We start from the raw sequence: 23315 nt of genomic DNA on the forward strand, positions 1-23315 counted from the left end.
TGTGTTTACTACAGAGCGGAGGGACTGGGAGACCCATGTCACTGACCAAACACACTATATCAGTGATGGTTGTCAGAATGTAGAGCTATTTAACACTTTAACAAAACAATACCACTTACAGCACCTTTAATTTATCCACCGGCCATAGTGTAAATTCATCAGACTCTTCCAGTATTCTACCAGCCAAATAGAATTTTAGAATAGTTTGGTTGTTTACCTGCAACAGTGTCTAGTAGAGTAGACGGACCTACCAGCCACAGTGTCTAGTAGAGTAGACGGACCTACCAGCCACAGTGTCTAGTAGAGTAGACTGACCTACCTGCCACAGTGTCTAGTAGAGTAGACGGACCTACCAGCCACAGTGTCTAGTAGAGTAGACGGACCTACCAGCCACAGTGTCTAGTAGAGTAGACAACCTACCAGCCACAGTGTCTAGTAGAGTAGACAACCTACCAGCCACAGTGTCTAGTAGAGTAGACGGACCTACCTGCCACAGTGTCTAGTAGAGTAGACAACCTACCAGCCACAGTGTCTAGTAGAGTAGACGGACCTACCAGCCACAGTGTCTAGTAGAGTAGACGGACCTACCAGCCACAGTGTCTAGTAGAGTAGACGGACCTACCAGCCACAGTGTCTAGTAGAGTAGACGGACCTACCAGCCACAGTGTCTAGTAGAGTAGACAACCTACCAGCCACAGTGTCTAGTAGAGTAGACAACCTACCAGCCACAGTGTCTAGTAGAGTAGACGGACCTACCAGCCACAGTGTCTAGTAGAGTAGACAACCTACCAGCCACAGTGTCTAGTAGAGTAGACGGACCTACCAGCCACAGTGTCTAGTAGAGTAGACGGACCTACCTGCCACAGTGTCTAGTAGAGTAGACTGACCTACCTGCCACAGTGTCTAGTAGAGTAGACCAGTGGTTCCCAAAGTCGGGGTCGCGACCCAAAGGTGGGCCGCGAGCAGCCACGGGAGGGCCGCGAGATGATTAAAAAATAAAAATAAAAACCTGGCCACTGAACTTAGAAGCAGGCCAGGACAGTGTTTCTAGTTGTATTCTAAAATTATATTCTATTGTATTCTAAAATGTGACTATATGGTTTTATATTAACTTAATAAATAAACTAAAACTAAAAATCTACTTATTTCAACGAACATTTCAAACTAAATAACAGATTATGCACATAAAACGCTGAAAACAACCGAAGCAATAATAGTATTTTAATGAGGCTATTATTATTATCATTATTATTTTGCAACAAGTTAGCCCTCTCATAAATAGCACATATGAATGAATAACTAACTTGAACTAACTTAATAGGATTGAAGTGATATTTGGCTTAAAAGAAAAGAAGAAAAGAAGCCTGACGATGTGCATTGGGCCGCGGCTCTCTGACGCCTTATTTTCTGGGTCCCGGCCTGAAATGTTTGGGAACCCCTGGAGTAGACAACCTACCTGCCACAGTGTCTAGTAGAGTAGACAGACCTACCTGCCACAGTGTCTTCTTCTCCCTCTTCACCGTCACAGATGAGACGCAGCCTAATGTCTTCTTCTCCCTCTTCACCGTCACAGATGAGACGCAGCCTAATGTCTTCTTCTCCCTCTTCACCGTCACAGATGAGACGCAGCCTAATGTCTTCTTCTCCCTCTTCACCGTCACAGATGAGACGCAGCCTAATGTCTCTTCTCCCTCTTTACCGTCACAGATGAGACTCAGCCTAATGTCTCTTCTCCCGCTTCACCCTCACAGGCAAAGATTATGTGCTCGTCCATCTGTAAGTGTATTGGCTGTAAGAACTTTGAGGAGAGCCCCGAGAGGAAGACCCTGATGCACTTGGCAGACGCGGCAGAGGTTCGGGTACAACAGCAGACCGCAGCCAAGACCAAACTCTCCTCACAGATCTCAGACCTGCTCACGCGGACCACGCCTCTCCTCACGAGTGGTGGCGGAAGGTAAAGCTTTTCTCCATTAGGTCACTGAGGTCTCGTTGTCTGTTCCTCCACTTTTGTACTTTTGTAGGGAAGGTGAGTGAAAATGACTAAATCGTCCTTACTAATTTAATTAGTACGAATTAATGGGGGTTTGCTAAATGTTTAAAGGTGCAAGTGGTATTTCTTTTTTGTTAAAATAATAGCTCTACATTCTGATCGCCATCACTGATATACTGGTCTGTACACTGAGTGTTTGGTCAGTAACATGGGTCTCCCAGTCCCTCCACTCTGCAGTAAACACAAAATACATTTCCTGGTATCCCATCTTTATCCAATCAGGAGAGAGAACTCCACACAATGGTCTGACAAAAATAAGAAATAAAAACGGGTTTTAAGCAAATGTGTCTCAAGTAAAATAATCTGCCAGAGCAGTAAGAAAATGTGGCTTGGCAAGATTTCTTGAAATAAGTAAAAATATCTCTCCTATTTTGTGTTTACTGCAGAGTGGATGCACTGGGAGACCCATGTTACTGACCAAACACTCTTATCAGTGATGGCTGTCAGAATGTAGAGCTATTTAACACTTATTTTAACAAAAGAAAAAGTTGAATTGGTTTGTACATTTGTTTGTGTGTGGAAAACTATCGCTTTTCACATTTATATTTGACAAAATCTCTGCCTCGCTTGCGGTTTGCAAATGTATTGTTTATTTCTTTTTATTGAAGATGCCTCCAGACCCCATGTCAACTGAGAGAGCAATGTATGTAAACTGGTCAACACTGCTCAAAACGGCTGTATTTCCGTATTTGGCTGCCTGGTGCGCCATCACAGCGCATGCGCATCACGCACCCAACGCCGGAAATACAGCCGTTTTGAGCAGTGTTGACCAGTTTATAAAAATTATTTAAAATGTTTATTAGCAACACCGAGCTTTCAAACCCCGCCGCGCGTGTGTGTGAAACCTGAATGGAACTCTGGGTACCTTTTTGAAATTTATATCTGATATATTTTGGACCCACCGCTAGCTTTTAAGCAGTGCTTGGTGGTGCAAATGAACCTGGCTACTAGGGAGCTATAAGTGACTGCATATTCGAGCCCCTGGCTTGCATCGCAGTCACGAAAGGGGCTACTGAAGACCCTGCCTTGCTTCAGAGCACAAGGCCCATTATGGAGAAAATGCGGAAGCATTTTGCACCTTTGCTGTTTGATGTGTATAACAGGATATCTGCGGGGTATTAAACGTTTTTTTTTTTTAAAGTCTTCAAAAGCATTCCAATCATAATTCTCAATTTTTAAGGCCTTAAAAGGTATTAACGTTTTTATATATTAAATACATGAAATGTTTTTATAATCCAGTCGTTGTTTTTCGCGCGGCTACCGGGAGCTTGGTGCGTCTGGCGAGAGCTTGTATGGAACGCATTAGTGCACAAGTGCAGCCGCCAGTTCAGTGTTTTTGCTAGTATGGTTGTGATTTTGGTATTAAACTTTGCTCTAAGTGGTATTAAAAAGGTCTTACCCTGCAAGTTCAAGTTTTGTTTCATTCGTCACATATATAAGGTACATTACAGTGAAATGCTTGGTTCTGTATGAGCCCCCTGAGATTGTGCTTCATATGGTAAAAAGAATAAAGACCAAACACTACAAAATATACAATATACAAACTAACGTACAAAATTAGGTGCAAAATGCTATCTTTTTAAAATGCAAAAATTAGGTATGGATGTAGTGTAAATATTTTTGTAATAAATAAAAAAGATGGTGTAGTGTTAAAAGGTGTTTAAAGTGCAGATACCTTGTATAACCTCAGTGAGGTAGCACGACAGTATTTCCCTCCTAACCCCCCCCCCCCCGTCCCGTTGCTGCAGGATGCCCTTCACGTTCGTGACGAAGGAGGTGGCGGAGGCGACGTGCGAGTGTCTGCTGGAGCAGGCGGAGCAGGCCGAGCTCGCCCAGCAGCCGCAGGACCAGGCAGAGCGCAGGATCCTGGAGGAGTTCGGACGCTGCCTCATGCGCGTCATCAGCTCCGCGGGGAAGGCCAAAACAGACTGTCCCTCCGTCAACTGCTAGGCCCGGCCCCCCTGGCTCTCTCTCTCTCTCTCTCTCTCTTAGCCACCTCCCCCCGTAGAGAGCCAGCGTCCGGGCCGCGAGGAGTGGACATCTCTACCCCCCCGGGACGTTTCTCCTACTCCTCAGGTTAATCTGCCGGGAGGGACCGGGCCGGACCAGACGAGGGGGGGCGGTGGCGTCCAACGCCTTGGCCAAGCTGAGGCAGGAAGAGGGGGCGCTCCCTCAACGCTGTTCACCTGCTTCATAAGCAGATCACAGGGGAGGACGATCGGATGTATCCAAGCCTTCCCTGACCGGGGCGTCCCCCCCTTCCTAAGTCGTCATTAAAAACCGGGGTCACCTGGGCGCGGTGGCACCGGCGTGGCTCCGGGGGCCGAGCAGGGCAGGTGCCGGGGAGGAACTTAAAAGGGCTTATTGACCGCTTGACCTTCGCCGGTCTGTCCCGTTAACGGGTGTTTTTAAGGCAGAACCTGACTCTTGACACCCTGACTGAAGGAAACTACGAGCTCATCTTAAGACTGGAGCTCACCGGTGACCTCTGCGTGTATTAATTGGAACGGGGTCCTCAGGATCCCCCCCCCCCCCCCACACGTTCGCCAGTATACGATCGCCAGAGAGAGACGAGGGTTATGGCAGAGACACTCGCAAAAAAAGGGGTGTGTGTGTGAGTGACTGTGTGTGTCATGATCATGAAGAACAGACGAGAGGAACTGGGATAGTCACGTTGTTGCCCTCTGGGACCGGGATTGCACACGTTCTGTTTTTGTTGTTTCTTTTCGGGGAGGGGTGGGTGGGCAGGGGTCGTTTTAGAATTGCCATGTATGTACACATTTTGAAATTGGTATTTTTACTGTTTTTCCTCTTCTTTTCACCCTAGCCCCGCCCCATCATTTCCGGACACAATACTGGCTTCAACCACATATTACTCATTCAACACGATGTAAACAACCATGTTACAAGCACATTTCTGATGATTCTGAATGTAGAGGACAAAACGTTGGTCCACGTTATTCCAATTAGCCCCCCCCCCCCCCCCCCCCAAGACCCAATCATGGTGTCCCTCTACAGTAGCTAAAGTTTATACTGTAACCTTCGGAGAACGCTCACGTAACGTCACGTGTTCTGATTCACACCGGCTCCGCTCACGGCTGCAGGACGTCCCACGGCCGAGTCTACGTTAACCTTCATGGGTTCCTGATCCACAGGAGTTTATCGCCGACTTTTTAAACACTTGGTTCTTTTGCAGTTTCATTGTTCTGTTGACGATGGAGAACAAAAAAAGATCTAATTTACCAGAAGGAAACCGCTGTAGAGCGGCCGTGACGCCCCAAGACTTCAGTAACTACTAAACGCCTACTACAAGCGGTGATAACGAAAACTTTAAAAGTTTTAAAGGTGCAGTTAGTCATATTTTTAACTATTTAAAATGTATCCAAACATTTTTTTTACCGTGAAACAAAAGAATTGTAATGCTTATCTGGGGAAAAGTCTTGTCATCCTCTAAAAAGATCCAGCGTCTAGATCTCTCTCACAGACACAGACACACAGAAAAAGCTGATTTAAACTGGTAAATCGTTCTCCCAGGAGGCACAAGTAAACAAGCTGCTGTAGCTCGGTAGTCGAGTCAGAAGAGGAGGTACAGTAGCTTAGCCACAACGTCGGAGACTAGGCCCAAACAAGTGTGTACCGTTACTAGTCTCGCATTGCCTTCTTATTGCTGGTGTTAGGAGGTAGCTTCACTGACGTCTAGGGCACCAATTGACCATATTCACACGGAGGCGGCCATTTTGCTCTTATGTCATGTTGGTGTTCTTTCCCACCCTGTCGGGAACCCAACCTGCAGGGCCGCTCCGACCGCCTCCAGCCAAGTCCAGCAGCAGCACGGCTGCTTTCAATGAATTCCCGATGTAGAGGAGCGTCTGCAGCACCTGGCGATGTACCTCGCGGCTGCATGCGCTCCTCGACGTCGGAGATGAAGACCCTAGCTAGACGATGCGCGAGTGTGACGCGAGAGCAAAATGGCCGCCTTGTGAATATGGTCAGTAATGTTGTGGACTAGACACAACCTCCCCCCTCGGTTTCCCCTCGGGATCCCCCCCCGGTTAAAATTATATCTTGTATCGGGGGAACCCAAGTCTCTACATCAAGAGTCTTGTGTTGAGAATCAGAGTAATGGAGATAAAATGAAGAAACATTGCCGACATGACGGCGAGGGGTGTCACTGACCGGCTGCTGGCTCACTTCCTGCTCATCCAGACCCACCCCTTTTAAAATAATATAACAATGCCTGATGTGTTTTTTTGTCGCCAGCATTATCATACGTTTGATACCCAAAGATGTTTTATCAAAGTGATCAAGTTTCCGAGAAGGTGAATTAAAAATGTGCTCATCGTGCTGTTTAACCCCCTTGTCTCATCCAAAAGAAGAAAAAGAAAATGTTGAAACTAGCAACTAGAGGGTTAGTTTGATTGACCGGCAGCTCGATTAGTAGGTACTTCCCAGCCCCAATTAATTTGGTTAAATCACTAGATGCAGAGACCCCCCCTGTTAGATGGCCACGCCCCACACATGTGTCACATAGCCACACAGTGACCCCTAGTTGTGCTATAAGTTACTGAGCACTGGAGATATTGCAGAGTGCCTTTCGTCTTTGATAACAAGTGATGACAACCAGGTGTTGGGAGCTTTGTGGTTCTAATCCTTCCAGAAGCGAGCATTACCAGGTAACCTATGCTTCAGTGTGTCCTTAGAACCTGTGAAGCACTCTCTTAACACACAGTCTCTTGACCACATTTAGACAGAGTACCTGTATGAATAAAGGACTTGGTGTTTTAAAAAGAAAAAAGAAATGTTGTGGACCATTTTGCCCACAAATCCAACCCATTTTCATGTTTGTATCCAGGCGAGTGTGTGTGGATGTGTGTTTGGCTTCCGTTTTTAGCTAAATGTTTGAATTTCTCACAGGATCCTTTTGCCTTATGTTCCTACTCTGCTCAGGGCATTCAATGTTCTCCCTCGTCTGTCTCCCTTTTTCTTAACGTATGCAGTGTGTCTCTGTTGTCATGGTGATCTCAGAAGCTCGATGTTAACACGCAGGGGCCTGTTCCATAACTTGACTATAGTCCTTGTTAATTGGACAGTTCTTCAAATGCTTTGTGTGAGAAGGTTTCAGTGCCAGGTATCCGCTTTGACCCACGTTGGCTTCCTGTCGCAGTGTTTGCAAATGTGAGTAGCTCACAGGAAATCTGAGTGGAGTCCATTTAGAATGTTCTCATGAGAGTCTAGAAGACCAACCCTATGCATTGAATATCATTTCTAGATTACAGTCATTTGCAGCATAAATGGTGACAGTGGCCTCGGGAGATAAGAGTGGTTGTCAGGTAATCGTAAATGGTTGCCGGTTCGATTCTGGCAGCGTTTCTGAAGTGTCCTAGGCTTGAGCAAGACACTTAACCCCCCGATCTGCTCCCGATGAGCAGGTTGGCACCTTGCAAGGTCGCCTCCTGCCATCGGTGTGTGAATGTGAGGCATAAGTTGTAAAAGCGCTTTGGATAAAAGCACTATACAAATGCAGTCCATTTGCCATAAGTAAATGTCAGCTCGGCTATTCCTCCTGCTCTGTCAATTTAAGGTTGATCTGTATGAACCTTTAAAAATGCATTTTTCCATGTCTGGCCCATAAGATATTTGTGACCGGCTTCCATCAGACGAGCACAATCGGAACCCTATAGGAAATAATTCATGCTGTTGCTGGTTAGTTGTAAAACGGGCAGGACAAGTGGTCCAATGTATATTTCTTGTTTTGAAGGTGAAAAGACTATAAAAAAATAAAATTGGGGAGTAAAACCTAATTCCAAGTTTCAGGGGGATCCTTTACAGTTTCATCATAAAAACGTATGAACACAACACCTCGTCATTCACTGAATGACAGGAATACATCATGGCCCCCCATTGTTCATTGTTCGCTGTGACCATTGGTTTGCATGCGAAATCAACCCTCCCCCTTCCCTCTGTCATCAGGATCCGTGTAAACCTGTTTTTGTCTCGTCATTTAATTTATCTCACATTTATGTAACCCATACTAAAACAGTTCATATCACAGATTAAGAAAATAAAATACTTTTTAATTATTTTCACATTCAAAAGATTTATATTATTCAGTAATTGTGTGTATTTAAGATGATGTGACTAACTTGTACGCCTACCATGAAGAAGCCAATTAAATGTTTACAGTTGTGTAAGAAGAATTACAATTTCATTTGATTTTGACAACTTATTGTTATATATATATATATATATATATTTTTTTTTTTATCAAATCTTTTTTATTTTCCTTTTTTTACATGAAACAAGACAAAGCACAATACAGTTACCACAATAATAAACAAGACATCACCGGACAGATACAGCAATAATAATAACCATAATGACAAGAAACTTAATAATTAAATGAATACAAATTAAATAGTTATAATATAAATCAAATATATAAAAGGAAGGAACAGGAAAAAGAAAAACAAATGTATACTATATACTGAAACATCTTGAGCCCCCGCCATCTCTAGCCACACTTCGAAAGAGGGCCAAAGCATAAGCCGCATACAAGGCGGAAGAGACCCTTCGGCGCTAAACCCATCAGAGAAGGTCTTCGCTGTACGCGGCTAGCCAATCAGAGAGCGTCTTCGCAAACATCGGCTATGGAAAAAATCTCGCAGCCGCTCCGCGCACTGATTTGTTGTCCCCCACAATGCGTTGCGGCCTATATATATATATAAAGTTCCGGAACCGCGTGCACTGCAGAAAAATCAAACCAGGAGGAGGAAGGTCAGAGAGGAGACAACTGCTGCCAAGATGTGACCCTTCGAGCCGATTAAGTCCCTGCCATGGGCATTATGAAGTAATTCTAATTAATGAAGGCGCTTATTTAGTGTTTTAAATAACGCGAGGTACTATGAGCGCCTTTAAAGAAGATGCCTAGGCTGAGGGATGTCGCAACGCACATGGCGCTAAACGCTAGCTCGCTGAAGCTGCACAGTTCCTTGTTCCTGAGACCGATATAAGCTAAACTCTTTACCAGGTTGGTTGCATCAAAGTCTTGTAATTGCAGTATCTTACTTTCACGTTATTATCCTGACTATTCTTGCAGTGATGTGTTGAGACGCACCACGTGGTGGCAGAATTATAATAACTAACCACATGTCTCTTTTCTTTCCTCAGATCAATAATCGATGACTGAGTTGCAGAGAGAACTAAGATGTGACTGGAACTCATGAGGTAATTATTAACTGAACACTGACATTCAGAACGACTATGTTTAGTTTAATTTGTCGTCCGATGATTAAAACTTGTATCTGCTGTTCACATCATGAAACTCTGTGATTATACTCCTTCTTTTTGGAATATGAGGACGCTTAGGAATAGTACACTCTTGCAACATAATCGATGATAAGATGATTGTGCATGATGACTAATGGTCTACTTACTCACTTTGACAGATGGAGATATGGAGACCCGGGGCATGCTGCTGCTAGGTATGTATACAACATGTATATAAATTCAGAGGAGAGAGGCAATCCAAATAAAAAGCTAGCTACTGTATGATTAATTAGTGAAGTTCTTGATTTTTTTTTAATTTATCCCAAACATATTAAAACATAAAAAAGCAAGAAAAAGTTTAAGGATGAACTTTATTGATCCCCTTGGGGAAATTCGGTGACATACACATACAGCCACATTATACAATCATTACATTGACACTACAGTAATAATGGCACACGTAAATTTACAAAAAAATGGGAGTAGAGACCGCACTCGAGGAAAGTCGTTGTGCGTATACAACTTGTGCATATTAAAATAAAAACGTTTTCAGCCATCCGGCTTCATTAGGTAATTAACTGAACAATGACATTCAGAACGACCATGTTTAGTTTAATTTGTCGTCCGATGATTAAAACTTTTATCTGCTGTTCACATCATGAAACTCTGTGATTATACTCCTTTTGTAATATGAGGACGCTTAGGATTAGTACACTACTCTTGCACATAATCGTATTGGTGAGATTGTGCATGATGACTAATGGTCTACTAACTCACTTTGACAGATGGCGATATGGAGACCTGTGGGCATGCTATACTAGGTATGTATACAACATGTATATAAATTCAGAGGAGATGAGGCCTGGTCCCAATGATTATACCAATCACTACCCATCTGACTCGTGCATTTGTGTGAGAAAGATTATCGATGTACATAAATGAGGGTGTTCTGTTCAAATTCCAGCATTTGGATGTTAGGAATTTGCATTTGACTATTGCATTGTCGTGTCAAGAATGTATCGTTCACTAAACCAGTATGTATTTCCCCCTTATTTTTTATTTTTCAAAGGGTAACTCAAACAAGCTGAAGCAGACGGAACGGCTGACTAATCGGGGTGGAGTTTTCGCAAAGTAAAGACTACATAGCTTTAATGTTATTTATCAGGTGTACACTTTTTATATTTTTTTTTACAGCTTATCGTAAGATGGGACAGGCAGAGGGAAATTGTGACGATGTGGGGAGGACATGCTCAGGTGTACAATGTTAAATGTGGGTTACATAAATTCATCATTGAGGTCAACAACCTCCTTATCCATATGTTAGAGGTCTATCCACAGTCACGAGGGACTTGTATAGAGTGGCTGTGGATGTTAAGCGGTACTGCAAGTAAACGCACTCCCCAGAGGCATCCAGACCCAGTACTTATAGTGGTCTGTGATGCCACTCAGGGCGGAGTCGAAAAACACAATGCAGAGCGAGATCACACCGGCTACACATATTCCAAAAAAACAATTCAAATTTCATCATAAATCACCACATTAACTTACTCCTGTGTCATCAGTGTTATCTACTGTTAGTATGACTGCTTGTTTCCTTTTCCTCATTATATACCGTTAATGTTCTCCTCTCCTTTGGCCTCTTGAGTCTTGTACTAAAAAAAAAACTTGTTACTGACTCGTGTCAATCTTTCATGTTTTCGCTATAGTGTCTGCCTTGTGTCTCTGTTCCTGTGTTGTAGTTTATTTTATGTAATTCGTTCATATTGTTTATGGACAATGAGATGGGAGTGGAACTTTGTACAAACCCTTTGGGCTTCGTTCCCTCCTAGCACTGTTTTATTTGTATGTGCTAAATAAAATCTGGAAAAACAATTGATTTGTCGTGTAGTTTCTCAAACTGATTGGGACTCAAGTTCGGTTTAAGAGTCAATGGTGTTTTTTAGTGTGTGTATATATAAATGGAAATGTCTTCTCAGAATCTAGTGTAGGCCTATGGGTCGTTAGTGTCCATGTGGTGTTCGAGGCCCCAGCCCAGAGAGAGGGACTATGGGTCAGACTCATGTTGAGTGCATGTGGTGTTCGAGGCCCCAGCCCAGAGAGAGACTGGGGGCGGACTGTACAGCGTGTCCCCGGAAGCCGTCCTGCAGGAGGAGGAGGAGACTCGCTGCTGTGCCACGTTGATGGAGGAGACCAGTGGAGACGTGGAGTTTACCCTGCACTGCCTGCAGCTCGGGACCAGTCGCTTCTTATAATACTCAAGTCATAAAAAAAAAAGGGAACTTGCATGAGTTAAAAGTTTGAGTCTTCGGCCTATTTGTGTGTTTGTGTGCTGCGTCAATGGTCTAGGAAGGAACACGCCCGGAGGAAGGTAAGCTGCACCTCGAGTCTAGAAGTAGATGTGTTATTCGAGCTAGCATGGCTATAGTAGCTATCCTAAAGCTTTAACATGATTACCACCACTGTTAAACCAGTCCCATCTGTGCAAAGACAACGAAATGACTACTGTTTGTTTCTCGATATTTTGTAAAGGGACAATCGTCTCGCTAATGTTTATGCAATGTACTTACTAGCTTCTGAAGCTCCTTGGTATTTCTTCTTTCATCGTGGCTTTGTTACTTCGACAAACCTCAGCTGTTGGCTTCTTCCTCCTCAGAGCTAATAATGGCTCCTTGGTGCAAAACTCACTATTACTGTAGACAGCTATTCATATCAACTTGTTGTTATTAAAACTCTTGTCTGAGCTACCGTATGTAACAATAATAACATGCCCATTCGTGTTGGTCAAAGTAGGCCGGTGTCTTTAGTCTCTATACTAGTCACAGGAGGCATAAGTAGGAGTGTTCTAGTTATTAATAACATGTTTTGGACACGTATGCAGCAAATATACATGCATTTGTAGAGGCCACACACATACAAGGAAGTGGAATATCAACGCTGCTGAATGCATGGATCCTTGGTTTATGTCGGTAGTTCTACAGTCTGCTGCCCTCTCCTCTCAGAACACTGTCTGCTCTGCAGGTTCTGTGTTCATAGTGTTCGATCATCGCAGACATCTTGGCCTTAAACAGCAGGTGATTGTCTTCATTACATGACAATGAGCCTGAGTGGCACTGACTGCGCCATATTGTTGAGCAGAACGCCTCAGAGTACTACTGTACTGTATGAATCTGCGAGACTGTAAATCCTGCTCATGGTAAATTACCCACAATGCATCTAACCGGTTAGATATTAAAGGAGCACTTCACCCCCAAAAAAAACCTATGCAAATTTTTTCGCACGTTATCTCGCACCTGTTTTGATGAATGAATGAATTGAAAATGGATGTAAACAAGACAAGTGTTTCTCTGGTCTGCATTCCCTTAACAATTGTGTGTATTGAGCCGCACTGTACTGTACCCCATTCTGCAATCTGTTAATACAGTTTTCAATCAATCAATTTGCACACATAGTTTGACAGTTATTGAGAGTAAATTAGTTTGAGCTCAATACGAAAGATACAATGGCAGTCCAATGATCATCTACTGATTGATTGATTGAACATTTTATTAACAGATTGCAGAATGGGTACAATACAGTACAGCTCAATACACACAATTGTTAAGGTGATGCAGACCAGAGAAAGACTTTCGTCTTGTTCCAGAGAAAGACTTTCGTCTTGTTTACATCAGGGTCCCCCATTTTCAATTCATCATCGCCTACACATCATTCATGGGGCTGTATAACACAACACAAGGGTTCAATGTCCCAGATGACATTGCTGGCGGGCAGTGGCGGCCACATTCAAACAAATGTACTCTGTCCAACTAAATGGATGTGTCCAAAACGGTTTAGAGTTTTTGGATGTGCAAAATAAACCGGTTCCCCTTGTTTAAGGATTAAAGCTTTTTTATTCAGATGTCACAAGATACATTGATTTAGAGAATCCAAATAAAAAGCTAGCTTAGTATGATTAATTAGTGAAGTTGTTCTTGATTTTTTATTTATCCCAAACATATAAAAACATATTAAAACATAAATCAAGAAAAAGGTGTTTTCACACAACATTTAAGGATAAGGATGAACTTTATTGATCCCCTTGGGGATATTCGGTGACATACACACACAGCCAAACCCTTATTATACAAATATTCCACAATCATTACATTGACAGTAATAATGGCACACATAAATTCACAAGCATGCACATTTGTTGATAACATTTATTTACCTAAAGTAATTAGCAAAATACATGTTCGGGAGGGGACAGGAGGAAGTAAGAACATATCTAGTCCTGCCCCTTCCTTACAATATATTACATATAAAAAATATAGTCTTTCTTAATATAAATATAATATAAATCTACAAATGCCAAAGAAAAATTATATATGTGTTACTTCAGTCACCTTACTACTTAGTCCTCTCTCTTGTACATGTCCAAACATACTTGTTTATAGAAGGCCTTTAAATTGGTTTGTATTATTGCTCAGCTTTATACTGGCATCTAGTCCATTCCAAAGGGACACGCCACAAACTGAGATGCACATGCTTTTCAGAGTCGTACGAGCACTAGGCTGTTTTAGATTCAATGTCCTCCGTAAATTATAACCACCTTCTCTACCTATGCACATTTTTTGAATTTATCTACGCTTTGTTCTGTATGAATGTTCTGTGTACGTTCCTTTATAAATGTGTCGGTTCATGTTTTTATTTTCTCCTCAGGATGAAACTAAAAGAAATCAATCGCACGGCGATCCAGAGCTGGAGTCCTGCTCAACAGCACCCAGTGTTCCTGGCAACAGGTATAGGAGCACGTTGCATTAAAGCCCGTTGGCGTTCTGAACAGGGTGCAGTCAGGCAACGCGGTCTCATCAGAAAACCTAAATAAAGTGCTAATCGACCACAGGAAAAATGTTATGGCCATGAGTAATATTATTTCCATTTCGTATCGGCGAAAGGTCCAAAACTGGGAGTTGAACCAACAATGATTATGGTCTCTCGTCACCACTAGACTAAAATACCCACCCTGGTACAAACACAGCAATACTATGATGATGGTGATTCATTTGAATGTTTGACAGTTATGGTTAAGATAGAAGGGTTAATGTTATGGTTTGTTTAAGGTAGTGTGATAGTAATTTAAAGGGTTAACCTTCTGTAGTGTGGCAGTGAAAGGGTTAAGTTAATAACATGACATCACACTATCCTCCGCCCCAAGATTTGATTTAGATTAGATTCAAATGTATTGTCATCATACAGCACAAGTACAGTACAACAAAAAGAAGTTTGGCATCCAACCAGAGTGCAAATGTAATATACAATGTACAGGTGATTAAACTGGATATAAAATATATAAATGAATACTACTGAGTAATAGTGCTAATCAGATGTATGTATAGAGTTGTAGTATTAATATGTACAGTGATACAGGTATAACGACACTATGGTAGTAAGTCATACTGGCCAGCAGTGTAACTAGTAAGAGCAGGTATATAGATATAATATCTACAGATATGTAAAAAGGATTATGTGCAGGTATGTATAGACAGATGTGGATAGATATATATTCGGTAAGAATAGTATACAGCATTATTGTACATGCTATCATACAGTTATATGGGTTATATGCAGTTGTATTTAGTAGGTGTATAGAAGGAGTATATGCAGACAGATATGTTTATATATATATATATGTGTGTGTGTGTGTGTGTGTGTGTGTGTGTGTGTGTGTGTGTGTGTGTATATACAGCACTATTGTACATCATACAGAGTTCTATGGGTAGACTATAGTATGACATCACACTGTCGTCCACCCAAGCTAGCTGTTCTGGTCTTGACGAGCTAGCTGTTCTGGTCTTGACGAGCTAACTGTTCTGGTCTTGACAAGCTAGCGGTTCTGGTCTTGACGAGCTAGCTGTTCTGGTCTTGACGAGCTAGATGTTCTGGTCTTGACGAGTTAACTTGTCTGGTCTTGACAAGCTAGCTGTTCTGGTCTTGACAAGCTAGCGGTTCTGGTCTTGACGAGCTAGATGTTCTGGTCTTGACGAGCTAACTTGTCTGGTCTTGACAAGCTAGCTGTTCTGGTCTTGACAAGCTAGCTGTTCTGGTCTTGACAAGCTTCTCCTCTGCTCTCTGTTCTCCAGGGACATCAGCACAGCAGCTAGATGCCTCCTTCAGCACCAGTGCCTCGCTGGAGATCTTTGAGCTGGACTTGTCCGAGCCGTCACTGGACATGAAGTCACGTGGCACCTTCTCCTCCCCTCACAGGTACTTCTTTCCTTCCTCGTCAACGAGAACGACCGCATAGGGACCCTTTTGTGTTGTCTTCTACACGTGTCTATATTTTCAGTTATTCCTCTGTCAGTCTTTCTTCTATAAATGGTAAATACACAAGTATGTCAGGCCAAGCCCAGGGCAATGGCCAATCACAGCTCTGCGTTGTCCACGTCAGCTCGCGTCGATTTGACACACGGTTACATTTTTGGCAGCTGCACGTCGGCGTCTCCGGGAGGCTTGCAGGAGCTCAGCAGGCTCACCGCGACCTTTGCAACCACTTGGACGTCTGAGTATAAATTAGGCCTGAGTCAAACCAATCCCACTGATTGTATTGGCTCCCGACCCGACCCTATGACTGTGGCACCGCTGCCTCAAGTGGCGGGAGGTTTACAAAACAACAATAAAACAGACAGCTTTTACTTTCTCACAAGGATGATACGTTTTGCCTTCAGAAGACGGATCATTTTCACCTTCTCACAAGAAGAATGACTGTTCTCGCAAGGCGAGATCCTCCAACACGGTAGATCATCATGGAAGTCCGGAGAATGGAATCGTTCTATTTGTAGATCTTCCTCCAGCTATATATCGATACCCCGGTGAAATTCTACTGCTTTTGAAAAGGTTGCATTAAGTTTGGACCTGAGCCACCTGTTATTAATATCAGTAATACTTATCTTTCTCTCCCTTGTAGTAGAATTATGTCATCGCCACTATTTAGTCAGCAATATAACAAGGAAATTGCCAACAAAATAAAGATTCCCCGCAGGATTTTCAAACAAGACGGTGCTGAGTCACACAACTAGGAGGTGGTCCGGAGGCCAAAACATTTGCAATAAAGAATTTTAAACCATTTTGCTGTAATTTCCTGTAACTTATAAACATAAAGTATATTTCAGGGGAGCTCCAGTAGCTCACCGCGTATCTCGGCGCTATTTCGGCGTCGGGGACAACCGTGCGCGTCACGGATCTGGGGTACTGAGTTCGACTCCCGGACTCGCCGTATTTTCTCAGAGTGTCTTCCCCCGATCTATATCCCATTCAACCTGTTTCTGTCGGTCATGCTTGACCAGAAAAAGCGATAAACGCTAAAAAGAACCAGCTGACTGGTCAAAGTTTAAAAAAAAAAAAAGTATATTTCAATAAAATTGCAAACACAAGGGTACGTTCCTAATAAGTTATTAATTTAAGTACAGTGTATAAGGTTGCACAATAGTTTAACGTTGAACACGAAGATACGCATGCACATGTACACACACACACACACACACATACACACACACACAATGGAACAGAGGACAGAGCAATCACGTATTAGACAATGATGTGTCTGTTTCTCTAAGCTGACCCCAAGCTTTTCACTGAGAAAATGAAGAAGAATTAAACACGTGCTGGTGCTGGTGTGTTGTTGTCATAGTTACGCTGCGCCCCTATACCGTTGTTTAGGGAGAGACCTGGTAACGGCCGCCTCCCCCCCCCCCCTGACCTGGTTTGTTTTATCTTCATGGAAAACGCACACAGATACCACAAGCTGGTGTGGGGCCCCCACGGTATGGACGACCAGAGCCGGCCCTCGGGAGTCCTGATAGCGGGGGGTGAGAACGGTGACGTCATCCTGTACGACCCCGCCAAGATCATCGCCGGGGACAGTGATGTCATCATCGCTCAGAGTGACAAGCACTCGGGACCAGTGAGGGCTCTCGATGTCAACTCGTTCCAGGTAGCTGTCCTGTTTCTCGATGCTTTTTAAAAAAAAATATATATATATTCTATTTGTTAATTTAACTGGAACAAACCACAGTAGATATATTGCACCACCAGATATAGCCGTACGATCATTTCCATCTGTTGTTTACAATAAGATAAGATAGGATTTTCCTTTATTGATTCCCATGGGGAAATTTGGGCGTCATAGCAGCATGGGGGAGTGGGGAGGGGGGGGTACAGGTATGGGCAGGGTAATCGTAGAAACTAGAAAGACATAAATATAGGCAATACAATTTGATCTGGATATACAAATATGAGAGAAACTAAACAGTGTAAACAATATTATTATTATTAACTCTGAATATAGAAATATGAGAAAAATAAACAATGTAAACAAAGAGGGATATATTGTACCAGATATAGCCATAAAATAATTACCATCTGTTTCCATCATTTTCATCTGTTGTTTACAATGAAGTCTATATTGTTGCAGAAAAAAAGCTTTACATGCATGTCCTATAGTGCAATGTGGTATTTCTTTAAATGTTGAGAACGTGGTATTTTCTTTAAATGTTGCTTTTTAACAATGCATTGAAACGTCTTAATTGGTATTTTCTCTTGCAGACAAACCTAGTGGCGTCAGGTGGCAATGAATCTGAAATCTACATCTGGGACCTGAATAACTTTGGCTCTCCGATGACTCCAGGACCCAAAACCCAGGTAAGAACTCTAAACTACTGACTGCATTATTTACTTCTCAACTTTGTGAATATTGGAAAAGGGGTAGAGAGTGAACCATGTTACTTAACATGTCGCTACACCTTTCATAATTCAGTTGTTGTTTATTTGTTGTGTGTGTGATTGGGCATGTTTATGACTTGATGAAACGAAAATACCTCACACTATAATAACAAGTGCACTTGATTGTATTCAGTACTTGATGTATTGAAAGTGGGCGACATTAGGGCTGCACGATTTTGGGAAATAATCTAATTGTGATTTTTCTGACAGATATTGCGATTGCGATTACATTTGCGATTATAATTATAAAAGATTTTAAGCAGCCCCATAGAGGTTTATTGTAAAATGCGGCTTGCATCTGGCCTACGCGGTGGGTCTTTTTGGGAATCGATACCGGTACCCAACGGTACCTTTTTTTCTGTACTTTACTCTCCCTCTCTGAAGTCTAAACTTCACAACACACAATCTAAAACCCCTTACCTCCCTCTCCCAAACCGATCTTGTATCTCAATGGGACTTCCTGGTTAAATAAATATATATATAAAAAATTTCTTTTTTAAATGCGATTTCTTTTTTGCTATTTGCTAATTGCATCATTCCAAATCGCGATTTCGATTTAAAATCGATTAATCGTTCAGCCCTAGGCGACATGTTGTTGGCACAATTTGAAAATGCACAAACAAGAACCGCTGTTTTTATCTTTTAGATAACGCTAAGCTAGCTGTGCAACAAAGCTGTTGTGTTAACGGTAGCATAGAGGCTGGATACAGGAGGACGTTAGCTCTCCGCGCTCCACAGCCTCTGGTTGTTGTCTTCCTGCAACAACTCACGCCTTGTGGGATTTCAGAGAGAGATTTCTGTTTCAGTGGCAAACTAATTTAGGTGGTAACCAATAAAAACAATTATAAAAACTCACGCCCCTCCCCTAGCCGAAATGCGTTGGCTTTAGCATTGAAAGTGTATTGTTGCAAGTGTTGCTGAATGCCCTCCTCCTCCTCTCCACGACTCCAGCCCCTGGAGGACATCAGCTGCGTGGCCTGGAACAGACAGGTCCAACACATCCTGGCCTCCGCCAGCCCCAGCGGCCGCGCCTCTGTCTGGGACCTTCGCAAGAACGACCTCATCATCAAAGTCAGCGACCACAGCAACAGGGTATGATGCTGCACAATAGTGTAACGTTGAGCACAGTGGAACCAAGCAATCACCGTAGTGCAACGTGGTATTTCTCTATAAACCTATAGGAGTATTGTATTAGATTAGATACTAATAAAGTCATACTGGCCAGCAGCGTAACTAGTAAGAGTAGGTAAGGGATATGTATAGATATAGATATGGTATCTACAGATATGTAAAAAGCATTATATGCAGATATGTACAGACAGATGTGGATATATATATACATTACTAATTAATATATATATACGGTATATACAGCATTATATATTGTGTATTCTGTTGCATTGTATTCTGACGCTGAGGTGTATGGTCGTGTTTATTTGCATCTGTATAATATGTGTCACTGGTTTAGATGCATTGCTCTGGACTGTTGGTCTAACCCGGTGTCACTGGTTTAGATGCATTGCTCTGGGCTGTTGGTCTAACCTGGTGTCACTGGTTTAGATGCATTGCTCTGGGCTGTTGGTCTAACCTGGTGTCACTGGTTTAGATGCATTGCTCTGGACTGTTGGTCTAACCTGGTGTCACTGGTTTAGATGCATTGCTCTGGACTGTTGGTCTAACCTGGTGTCACTGGTTTAGATGCATTGCTCTGGACTGTTGGTCTAACCTGGTGTCACTGGTTTAGATGCATTGCTCTGGACTGTTGGTCTAACCCGGTGTCACTGGTTTAGATGCATTGCTCTGGACTGGCCTGGAACCCAGAAGTTGCCACTCAGCTGGTTCTGGCCTCAGAGGACGACCGGATGCCCGTCATCCAGATGTGGGACCTGCGCTTCGCCACCTCCCCGCTCAAGATCCTGGAGAACCACACGCGGTAATACATTTAGTAGCATCTGTCGGTTCCAGTCATGGTACCAAAGTGGGATAGAGGAAGCAGTTGACCTGTCTCAAGGCCCGCCCTCTTTGTTGTAGTTGTGTGACATCATAGAGAACTGGTACTGTATGTAGGAAGGGGCGAAATGAAGATCTTATATATCGTCAGCCGCTAGTCATGATTTGCCTTCAAAAGGATATTGTGGATATTATGATATTTTGAAGAATTAGCATTCAAAGAATGTAGGGGCACCATATCACAATTTCTTTTAATACAAAATATATAGATTGTATATTTTTAGCACAATATGTAATATATAGTAAACAATGGTATATTAGAAATCCATACCTTTGCATGGATACATGATGGTATACCTTCATATTCTGTATAAATGGTGCATTTTATATATATATATAGGTATAGGTATTCCTAAGCAATATCTCGTTATTGCTGCTGCGCTTTAAGATGCGCTCTAAAAAATGTATTTCCCTAAACAATTACTTATGCACTACTCGAGTAATTCATGTGGAGTTCTCCATCTGGGAAGATATTACTGGTGCCCATCCCTAGTGAGAACGTGTGCCCCAGAACGATGTATGAACTCATCTGTGTTTCCAGGGGAGTCCTGGCCATCGCCTGGAGCCTCGCTGACCCAGACCTGCTGCTCAGCTGCGGGAAGGACAACCGAATCCTGTGCTGGAACCCCAACACTGCAGAGGTGAGGCTTTCACTCATTTACCTGCAGGCCCCCAACACTGCAGAGGTGATGCTTTCAGAGTCATTTACCTGCAGGCCCCCAACACTGCAGAGGTGTGGCTTTAAGAGTAATTTACCTGCAGGCTGTTGACGACAACAACCATAGGGTCTATATAGATTTGATTATTTATTAGATTACAATTTATATATATATATACGGTATATAGAGCACTATTGTACATGCTATCATACAGAGTTATATGGGTTGTATGCTGGTGTATAAATAGGTATGGTAAATATAAATGTATATATACGGTATAATATATACAGCACTATTGTACATGCTATCATACAGAGTTATATGGGTAGACTATAGTATGAGGTAGGTAGTTATGATTGCTATGATTACAGTGTAGGGCAGTTGTAGACCGTGAAAGCAGTAGGTGGGAATAAATTGAGTACAGGCAACAGAGTTCAAAGTTTGTACAGTATGGGTAACAGAGCCTAGGGTATCGGCAATGGAGTTCAGAGAGGGGGGGGGGGGTGTACAGAGTTCAGGGAGATGACAGCTGAGGGAAAGAAGCTGTTCCTGAGTCTGCTTGACTTGGAGCAGAGGTTCCTGTAGCGTCTCCCGGAGGGGAGGAGGGCAGACAGTCCATGATCGGGGTGAAAGAGGTGTCCTTGACGATGCTGCGTGCCTTCCTCAGACACCGCTTGTGATGGATACACTCAACTGCAGGGTAGGCAGTGGAGTCTATAGACTGTACAAAGGTTCATTTGTTTCATTACTTCCCCTCCAGGTTCTGTACGAGTTGCCCACCAGCACACAGTGGTGCTTCGACATCCAGTGGTGTCCCAGGAACCCCGCGGTGCTGTCGGCCGCCGCCTTCGACGGACACATCGGCATCTACTCCATCATGGGAGGTGGCAGCGTGCCGGCGCCCAGCCAGACACAGACCGACCAGGTGAGGCAGAGACCCCCGCTGTGCTCCACGGCCGTGTGAGGCAGAGACCCCCGCTGTGTTCCACGGCCGTGTGAGGCAGAGACCCCCGCTGTGTTCCACGGCCGTGTGAGGCAGAGACCCCCGCTGTGTTCCACGGCCGTGTGAGGCAGAGACCCCCGCTGTGTTCCACGGCCGTGTGAGGCAGAAACCCCCGCTGTGTTCCACGGCCGTGTGAGGCAGAGACCCCCGCTGTGTTCCACGGCCGTGTGAGACAGAGACCCCCGCTATGTTCCGCGGCCGTGTGAGACAGAGACCCCCGCTATGTTCCGCGGCCACGGTGATCTAGGAACTTGTTATAAACGGGGCAAGCGTCCCACTAAAGGGGGGGATGCTGTACTAAGTTATAAGGGTCGTATAGCTGCAGAACTGGAGAACTATTAGGAACGTCTGACCACTATGGGTGGGTTTGAAGTCTAGTCAGATCACTAAGTCTAAACAAGCTGTTCAGAATTAGTGCCCTTTGTGATGTCAAGCAAGGAATTAGCAGCCTGTGATTAATCAATTAGCTGTGATTCATCAATTGGCTTTGATTAATCAATTAGCTGTGATTAATCAATTGGCTTTGATTAATCAATTAGCCGTGCTTTTCAGAGACAGGAACACTGCTGCCCAGTTTGTATTTATTTGATTGATTGATTGAAAAGTTTATTAACAGATTGCAGAATGGGTACAGTACAGTACAGCTCAATACATACAATTGTTAAGGGGATGCAGACCAGAGAAAGACTTTCGACTTGTTTACATCAGGGTCCCCCATTTTCAATTCATCATAACATATATGACATACATGACATACAGATAGACAGTACTGCTACATCTATACATTTATGACATATCAGATTTGCAAATACAACCTTGCAAATTAACCTTTATTTAACCAGGCAGGTCAATTACGAACAAATTATTATTTACAACGATGGCCTGGTTAGAGGACAAAAGGACCCCTTGAAGGGTAACAGGGAAAGGGCCAAAAAAAAATTATTGAATAGAAAAGAGACAGATACATCACAGAGGTAAGGGAAATAATTAAAACACACATCAAACAAACAACCAAATAAAATTACATGGTATGTAAAACATGAAGCAGAACATACACATTACAGTTAAAAGGCTGGGTGACGGTTGCAGGTGTGTGTAAACAACTCGTCCATTTTCAAAGTATTTTGCATCTCGCTCCGGTTTCTTAGTCTTCGGCGTGGGGCAGCAAGGTAGGGAAGGAAATAATCAATACATTAATAGTAGACTACTTTCTTTCTCCACAGCTTCAGGGAATTTATCGTTGAAAAAAGGAGACGAGATCTGTGTGTCTGACTCTGTGTGACTCTGTGTTTTGCTGCAGATCAACAGCTCGTTTGGGAACATGGATCCCTTCGGGACGGGCCAGACGCTGCCCCCCCTGCAGCTGCCCCAGACGCTCCCCGCTCCCCCGCTCACCGTCAACCCCCTGAAGAAGCCTCCCAAGTGGATCCGCAGACCCGTCGGGGCCTCGTTCGCAGTGAGTCCTGTTTACCTGTAACCCGATTCTACTAGTAGATTTACTAATAAAAGTCCTTAAAAAGCATGAAATAGTCTTAACTAGGGATGTCCGATATTATCGGCCGATATTGGC

The 23315-nt window shown here is 43.3% G+C and overlaps 2 protein-coding genes and 1 long non-coding RNA gene across 21 annotated transcripts in view; all 3 read left to right on the forward strand.

Moving 5' to 3' along the window:
• The window catches only part of lin54 (lin-54 DREAM MuvB core complex component), a 34544-nt gene extending 26470 nt beyond the window's left edge, over positions 1 to 8074 (forward strand). For all 3 annotated transcript variants that reach the window (XM_084325382.1, XM_084325380.1, XM_084325381.1), the window contains exons 13-14: positions 1752 to 1954; positions 3799 to 8074. In XM_084325382.1, coding sequence (XP_084181508.1) covers positions 1752 to 1954; positions 3799 to 4000 — 405 coding nt within the window. In that variant the 3' untranslated portion in view covers positions 4001 to 8074. The remainder of the gene's footprint in view (positions 1 to 1751; positions 1955 to 3798) is intronic.
• A 737-nt stretch (positions 8075 to 8811) lies between these two features.
• LOC311237483 lies at positions 8812 to 11180 on the forward strand. The gene is made up of 5 exons (XR_014620285.1): positions 8812 to 9077; positions 9218 to 9274; positions 9496 to 9531; positions 10102 to 10137; positions 10386 to 11180. It is a non-coding gene; the product is annotated as an uncharacterized lncRNA (long non-coding RNA).
• Positions 11181 to 11515: 335 nt separating this feature from the next.
• sec31a (SEC31 homolog A, COPII coat complex component) overlaps positions 11516 to 23315 on the forward strand; it is a 44291-nt gene continuing 32491 nt past the window's right edge. For all 17 annotated transcript variants that reach the window (XM_084325362.1, XM_084325373.1, XM_084325377.1 and 14 more), the window contains exons 1-10: positions 11516 to 11684; positions 14015 to 14094; positions 15436 to 15559; positions 17087 to 17285; positions 17897 to 17992; positions 19025 to 19165; positions 19864 to 20006; positions 20625 to 20724; positions 21503 to 21667; positions 23046 to 23201. In XM_084325362.1, the coding sequence (XP_084181488.1) occupies positions 14016 to 14094; positions 15436 to 15559; positions 17087 to 17285; positions 17897 to 17992; positions 19025 to 19165; positions 19864 to 20006; positions 20625 to 20724; positions 21503 to 21667; positions 23046 to 23201 (1203 nt within the window). In that variant the 5' untranslated portion in view covers positions 11516 to 11684; position 14015. The remainder of the gene's footprint in view (positions 11685 to 14014; positions 14095 to 15435; positions 15560 to 17086; positions 17286 to 17896; positions 17993 to 19024; positions 19166 to 19863; positions 20007 to 20624; positions 20725 to 21502; positions 21668 to 23045; positions 23202 to 23315) is intronic.

Source organism: Notolepis coatsorum (genome assembly GCF_963971535.1).
Source record: "Notolepis coatsorum genome assembly, chromosome: 11".
Classification (NCBI taxonomy): domain Eukaryota; kingdom Metazoa; phylum Chordata; class Actinopteri; order Aulopiformes; family Paralepididae; genus Notolepis; species Notolepis coatsorum.